The sequence below is a fragment of the Nicotiana tabacum genome, chromosome 8 (assembly GCF_000715075.1).
Source record: "Nicotiana tabacum cultivar K326 chromosome 8, ASM71507v2, whole genome shotgun sequence".
NCBI lineage: Eukaryota > Viridiplantae > Streptophyta > Magnoliopsida > Solanales > Solanaceae > Nicotiana > Nicotiana tabacum.
Genome location: NC_134087.1, coordinates 1,784,270 through 1,791,922, shown reverse-complemented (window position 1 = coordinate 1,791,922; position 7,653 = coordinate 1,784,270). Strand labels below are relative to the sequence as shown.

Here is a 7,653-nt window from a genome sequence, read left to right as displayed (position 1 = left end):
GGACAGTAAGTAGTTCTTTATAAAGTTTAGTTGAAAGCTAATTTTTGTTCTTACCCTTTTTTTTTTTCCTTTTCCAGCAAAGCAAAATGGTTTAACCAACGTTAAGACTTTTGTTTTTCTTTTACTCTCTTCTTAATTAGTTTTAAGCCGAGAAGCCTGTCAAGAAATTCAGGATGTTGAAGAACCGATAAATGCAAAAAGACGCACACTTCGAGAGGAGGTTGTATGCATGAACCTTCTATCAAAGGTCAATCCATCTTCCACCTCCTTTATGTGGATTTGGAATCTCCATTACCCCAACAAAATAAAGTTCTTCCTTTGGCAATGCATGCATAATCGTACCTCTTGCCGAGCTTATCTAGCTAAAATATGAATCAATATTGATGCTACATGTACTATTTGCAAAATTGGGGTGGAGGACATCCAACACATTTTTATTAAATGTCTAGTCTCTAATCGTTTTTGGGAGAATATGGGCCTTCCTTTCCTAAATATTAGTGTGATACAAATTGGCTAGTGAAGCTGAGGGATATCTTCATTCAAAGTAGTAATCACCAGATTAATTGGGATACTTTAATTCCCTTCTCTATCTGGGAAATATGGAAAAACAAGAATCATAATAATATCAACAATCTTAATCGTAACCTGGAAGCAAGAAAGATTATTCATCTAGCATGGGAATTCAAGTTCTTCACGGAGAAAAATCCCTTCATGCTCAAAAAAATCAAAATTGAAATCAATTGGGACAAACCACCCAAAGGTATGATTAAATTAAATTGTGATAGGTGTCTTTTCTAGTAGCAATGATGCAGCTGGGTTTGGTGATGCATTCCGAAATAGCAATGGAGACTGGATTGTGGAATTCCACAAAGCAAGTCAAGCAATTTCACATACGCATGCAGAGTTCATGGCATTACTAGAAGGACTAAAAAATGCTAAAGAAATGAACTTCCTAAACTTGGAAATTGAAACTAATTGTACGGAAGTCATCAAGCTTATATATGAGGATAGTTATAACTTCTCTAACATTGTTTCTGATTGCAGATGGTTAATGCACCCATTGAAGCTCCCACAACTGAAGCATAATTTAAGGGAAGGAAATGAAGTGGCACATATGCTGGCCAAAGAAGCTATCAAGAGCCCACCCTCTACTAAGTGTTTTTACCATGCTTGTCCACCCTTTTTTGTTGAACAAAAAGTGATCAAGAACAAGCATGGTGCTTGTAATAGCATTAAGAATACTTCTACTACTATTTGAAACTATTTGGCAACTATGGGCAATAATAATGCCCTAAAATTATCTACTATGTCTATGTAACTTTTGTTTATGTAATATAATTATCCGTATTTTGTGTCAAAAAAAATGAATATGATAACATTGGACCTAAGAAAATAACAATCAAACAAAAAAAAGAGAAAAGTAGACAGCAAACAAATCTAGGAAGCAAGTAATAAAAATACGGAAATTCATGCGCTGAAATTTATCCGAAAATCCACAACAGCACAGAAAGTATTAGAGGCAATACGATCATATAATTGAAACATGCAAAACACATAGTTTTAGTTTTTCTCCCCTACACATGCAGAGTTGATGGCATTACTAGAAGGATTAAGGGGTAGTCGAGCGGTTTTCCTCTTTGTCCCTGTTTCTCTTTTTGTTCCGGCGAGTATGATAGTGTTTTTGTCTAGCACTACTAGCGATTTATGTTATGTTTCACATTTTTGCATAATATTTGTGTTACTGCTTTTCTATTTATTTGTTATCTCTCACATTGTTGATATTATTTTGGGTTTTTGTTGTTACAGATCTAGTGTCTATGAGCCGAGGGTCTCCCGGAAAAAGCCTCTCTATTCCCTCCGGGGTAGAGATAAGGTCTGCGTATACACTACTCTCCCCAGATCCCACTGGTGGGATTCTATTGGGTCGTTGTTCTTGTTGTTGTTGCACCACAAAGTATTTATTACTTTTTCCATCCCAATTTAGTTGTCCAATTTTAATTTTCCGATTATTATGAAAAAAATAAAAGAATACAAATTATTTATATTTCTCTCTTAAATAATTTTTTTATGGAAACAAGGAATTCTAAAGAAGTCATGAATGAACAGTTATGATTCTTTCTTCTATAGTATGTTAAGAATATTATATTTATGGAAAGATTTAAACTCCTAAATATTAATAGTTCTTACATAATTCAAATAAGGAAAGAATTAATAGTTAAAATTTTAGTTAATTTTAAAGTCATAAAAATTAAGAAAATAATATAATGACAATGACTATTTTGTGTGTGAATTCTATTTTAAGGGGTAAAAAAGATGAACGATATTTTGTTAAAGAGCTTCATACTTTTAATATAATAATATAATATAGATATAAATTTTTTGGTAATAAATTTATATGACTACTCATTAAAAGGACTAAAAGTAGATGTGGATTTCAGGTTTGTAATTCTTCTTAATTGGATTAATTTCACAATTCATAGTGTTTCAGAAAGTAAATTAAAGTACTTTTGGAAGCAATAAATTGTTTAGTTGGAGTCCATAAAAGCTTTTTTTGGTGTGCATGTAAGACTACACTTCTTTCTTCATGATTAATCAACTTGCTATAATTCAGCACTAGGTGGCTCAAGGGGGAGGTTAGTAAAGTGCTTTAGGCCCCTAAAAATATTTTTAGTTGTGACTTTACAATCTTTTTTTCGCTTAGAAGTTTATAGAAAAAAGAAAAAAATACAAAATCCTTATAAAAAAAGAAAGAAAAACTATCTATTTTTTAACAATAAAAAGATTTTAGAACTTTGAATTAAGATACTCACATCTTCATATTGATAAATAACGTTTATTACAATAAGATCCAAGGTAACAAATTGTAAATACATGGCTAACATCTTATAAACTTGAATTTTCTTACCAATGTAAATATAAATATTATATTTTATAAGATAACTTCATAACATGCAAAAAAAGAAACCAATGTAATATTAATACTATATTATGCAAGATAACTATACGATAGACAAAAAAAATAAAAAATTAAGGCCACTGATCAAAATTTGACTTTAGGCCACGACTTTTATTGAGACGCCTTTGATTCAGCAATACTATAAGACAGAGACAAGTTTAACACAGTAGATTTACTTTTATACATCTTTCACCAAAAGCAAGATCACAAGGAAATGGAACATTAATTTACTTTTTTTTTCCGGACTAAGTAAACTATATGTTGTTCCAAATAACACAAAGTACAAGAAATTCTACCAATAATCCAAACAAGAACAAGTCCCATTTCTAAAGTGATGAAACCTAGATCTATCTCTTACTATAATTTCCCTCTCATAAATTCTTGAAATAAGCTTAGTAGCTGCATGGCAGTCACTGCAGACCCTTAGGTTTTTTATGATTCTAATAGGGGCACCAGAATTAGATGCAATAAGAGCATAAGCTATGGCTAACCTTTCACTATGGTATGAAAGCGCATCTTCCTTCTCTTCTTCTTCAATGTCAAACAACACTTCTCTTGTTCCTGACTTATGACCCTGTTCTTGCAGCCTTCTATTCATCTCATCTAGCTTCAGATATATCCGTTTAGCGTGTGGATGAGTCTTATCGCCAATAAGGAACTCGTGCATAGCACCATCAATATCGACAATGCTACTACCAGGAGCTTTGTCGATTCCATGATCTTTCATCAATTTCCTTACATTTTTCACATCATCCCACTTGTTCAAGCTAGCGTACATATTCGATAACAACACATAATTCCCGCTAGTCTTTGGATCTAGCTGTATCAACTGTTTTAATGCTGATTTACCTACCTCTAAGTTACCATGAACATGAGCAGCTCCAAGTAAAGATCTCCAAAGAACTGCATTTGGCTTCATAGGAATGGTCTGAACTATTTCCTCAGCCTCCTTCACCCGGCCTGCTCGACCCAAAAGATCCACTAAGGTCCCATAATGCTCAAGCTTAGGCTCAATTCCATAATCCTCCTTCATTGACTCAAAAAATTCGCAACCTTGATCAACCAACCCCACATGAGAGCAAGCACATATTATAACTAGCATAGTTACATCATCAGGAACCAAACCTTCTAATTCCATTTTCTCGAAAAGGTCAAGAGCCTCCAGCCCAAGGCCATGCACTGCAAGTCCTCTAATCATGGCATTATAACAATACGTGTCTCTTTCGAACAATTGATCGAACAACTGTCGAGCAATATCAAGACGGCCACAATTTGCATACATGGTGACTAAAGTTGTGCCAACGAAGCGGTTGAGCTTGAGGCCATTCCTAAGCACAAAAGAATGAGCCCATATCCCCTGACTAAGCGCACCCAAATCAGCACAAGCACTAATCAACGCCACCAAACTAACTTCATTAGGACTGGTCAAAGATTTCTGCATTTGATTAAACAAAAGCAAAACTTCCAATGACAAATTAGTGCTATCATAAGCATTATCAAAACTGGCTTCCGATTGAACAGAAGTATTATGGGCATAAGCTGTAAGTATGGAGTTCCAAGAAGCTAAATCTGGTCTTGTGATTTGATCAAAGAGGAATCTTGCAACCCCCAATTCACCACTCATGGAGTAGAAATTAAGCAACGAGGCTTGAACAAAATGATCATAAGGTGGTTCAAGGAATTTCAAGACATGGGTATGCAAGGCGCGGCCATGTTGAAGCCATGGTTGAGAACTACAAGCCTTAAAAAGAGAGGGGTAGGTGTAATTATTGGGCTTGAGAGTGGTTTGAGTGAGCATACGAGAGTAAAGAGCTAAGGAAAAGTGAAGTTGATCATCTTTCCTAGCAAGGGATGATGAGATGAGGGTGTTGAAAAGGAAAATTGTTGGATTGCTTACTTGGTTGAAAATGGTTAGCGCATAGGAGTTGGTGGCAGCTAGGGTGGAAGACGAAATAAGTATGCGACTGAGAGGGTAAGTGTGGAGAATAAGCCCAGTTGTGATCATTTGAGCATGCACTTGCTTAAGAGTGGCTATGTTTTTGCATTGTTCTATGAGTTTGAATATTGGGTGGACAGATTTTGGGCTCAATGTATTCATGTGATGTGCTCGAAGCTTTGTGAGACAAACATTACCTTTCACAAGTCACTAGTGCAAAATGAGATTTCTTCTTTTGATGGTGCACTTGCACAGGATTAACCGCACGACAGAACTCAACAACAATTCAGATCATGCCCACATCTGAAAATTAAATAAAGACATAATTAGAACTCATCATTTCAACATATACAAATTTAGCACTTATATGAACAAAAATCATACATATGGTCATTATGGCCAAGATTTCTTTCTTTTTTTAATCGATTTAGTTACAGACTGATATAAAAATTTGTTCAAATAATCTCACCAGCTCAGATCACATCACTTTCAATTAGGATAGTTGTCACATCCTTTTTTTTACAAACTTCACTCAACCCTCCTAAAATAATAAAAGATTTAGTAAAGCTTAAAAAAGGTTTTCCAATTAGAACGTGACAAAAATTGTATTCAAAAGGAAAATAACTCAGAGTCGCCACCTGATTTTGATTTCGATGTGCCAGGTCACCATTTTTCTTAAAATGATTTTTCTTTTTAAAACATTTAAAACTCCAAAACCAAGTCCGCACCAGAGATTCGGGTAATGGGGTTCATTTGACTCGGGGAGAAGGTGTTAGGCACTCCCCAAGGCCCGTAACTAGTACGGTTGCATACATGGTCAAGTCGGCTTTTAAAATATTCGAATTGAGGTAAAACAAACACAGAAAAATAAACACACAAAAGGGACTCGAGGTCGTCCCCACCTAATAAAAGAAAATAAAAATAAAAATAAAATCCTGCAAGCTCTACTCTTAGCCTCCAAATACAAGTACTACGGGGCATACCCCTGAAATAAAATATAGTATACAAATCCCTCGGGGCATTCCCCGGATAAATTTAACTAAGGGAACGACCTCTCACCTCATATAAAAGAAAATAAAAGGAAAATCCTAATATATTCACCTACCCGTACATTAACGGCCTAAACATACTACTAGCAATGTTAAAGGCAATTAAATAAAAGTAGTAAGACGTTTAAGGTCCAATTTCTTCTCCATGTTCAATAGCAAATGTTTCTGTTTCTATTCAATGGCAATTTTCTTCCCCACGAAATTGAGGTCAAATAGCAGATTAGCCATTCAACTTGCATGACTAAAATCAGTTTAATACTCCTTTTTTTACATCATTAAGGCAAAACATACAATCAGATTTTGATTGTTCTAAAATCAAATAACAGTGCATGACTAAAATCAGATTAGCCACGAAATTCACATTAAGGCAAATGTTCCATTCAATAGTCAAATATCAATGAATTCACAGAATCAGACGGATAGGACCTTGATAAGCTTTAAAGGAACAAAATTGGGAAAGAATTTTGACCTCAGTTTCGTGAAATCGAATCAAACGGATAGGACCTTGATAAGCGACGGATTGGCTAGAGCTGGAACAGAACCTCGGACAGCCAGCTCGACGGATTCAAGCCACCTCAAAACGAAACCTCGATCGGACTTCGACAAGGAACCAGTAGAAATAGTCATCGAAACTCAGTCGGAAAACTCAAAACTCGCCGGAAAAGGATGCTAAACGAGCTGGGTTCTGGGTGATTACTCTCGAGCTTCGATTTCGAGTGTAGAAGACATGGTTATGGGTGAGAGCCCTAGTTAAGCCCTGCTTTGGGTGTAAAATCACGAACAAATACAAATACTACATACACAGAGAAAGATGTAAGGGTTTTGCCGATGAACTGAAAATCGCAGGAACCGTTGGTCAGTTCTCCACCATTCTCATTTGTGGGCCTAGTAGATGGGCCGAAATGTTCCTTCACCTGTTGGATTGGAGACTTGTAAACGTAAAAATTAGCCCGGATGGCTAGTTTTTAAATTGTAGTAATATGTCACTTTTTGGGGGTGGTTTTTAAGTTTCGACCCTCATTTGCCACTTGAGCAGGAGTTCAAAGGTTAAAAGTTATAATTATTGTTCATGGGACAAGCGAGAGGCAACACTTGTTAAATTTGAAGTTCTGCCAATGGGACAAGCGGGGACAAAAATTCAATATCATCTACTTTTGAGGGTTATTTGTGCATTTCATCGCTTGTTAATATTCAGCCACTATTTGAAATTTAATAAAAAAATAAAGTACTTTTAAAGATGAAATTAACATTTGAAAAAAAATACCTTCGCTAAAATACGAAACTCCAGCAAAATGTTGGAATTCGAAGCTTTGACAAATGGAACTTCATCACAATATCTTGGAGTTCGAAAAATTCCTAAAGTTCAAATGTCCAGTTCAAACTCCCCAACTTTCAAACTCCAAGCAAAATTTCTGGAATTTTTTCGTATTTTATCTAGGGGCATTTTTTGTTCAAAATTTATTTTTGCATCAAAAAGCGGCTAAATAATAAATAAATTTAAAATAACAATATCAATTAGTTGTCCGAAAAAGTGGATATTTCCCATTTTTCCGTAAAAATAGCACGGACTAGCCAGTTTTCGGACTGATCATTCAAAAATAGCCAATCTTTGTAAAGTCATTGAAAAATAACCACTATTTTACTGCAACAGGGACCGGTCCAGCATAATATACTGGAGATCGGTGCACATGTGTATGAACTTCCAGCATATT

The 7,653-nt window shown here is 35.2% G+C and overlaps 1 protein-coding gene across 1 annotated transcript; it reads right to left on the bottom strand.

The window, feature by feature from the left end:
- Positions 1 to 3,113: 3,113 nt before the first annotated feature.
- On the bottom strand, positions 3,114 to 6,792 carry LOC107823102 (pentatricopeptide repeat-containing protein At5g43790). Its single transcript, XM_016649698.2, has 2 exons — positions 6,411 to 6,792; positions 3,114 to 5,195 (listed from the first exon to the last, which is right to left on the bottom strand). Exon 2 carries the CDS (start codon positions 5,052 to 5,054, stop codon positions 3,249 to 3,251), a length of 1,806 nt encoding a protein of 601 aa, XP_016505184.2. The 5' UTR covers positions 5,055 to 5,195; positions 6,411 to 6,792; the 3' UTR covers positions 3,114 to 3,248.
- Between the last annotated feature and the right edge of the window lie 861 nt (positions 6,793 to 7,653).

Excerpts from the sequence above, each read along its gene's own strand:
- LOC107823102 (XM_016649698.2), bottom strand. The coding sequence starts at position 5,054 with ATGAATACATTGAGCCCAAAATCTGTCCACCCAATATTCAAACTCATA.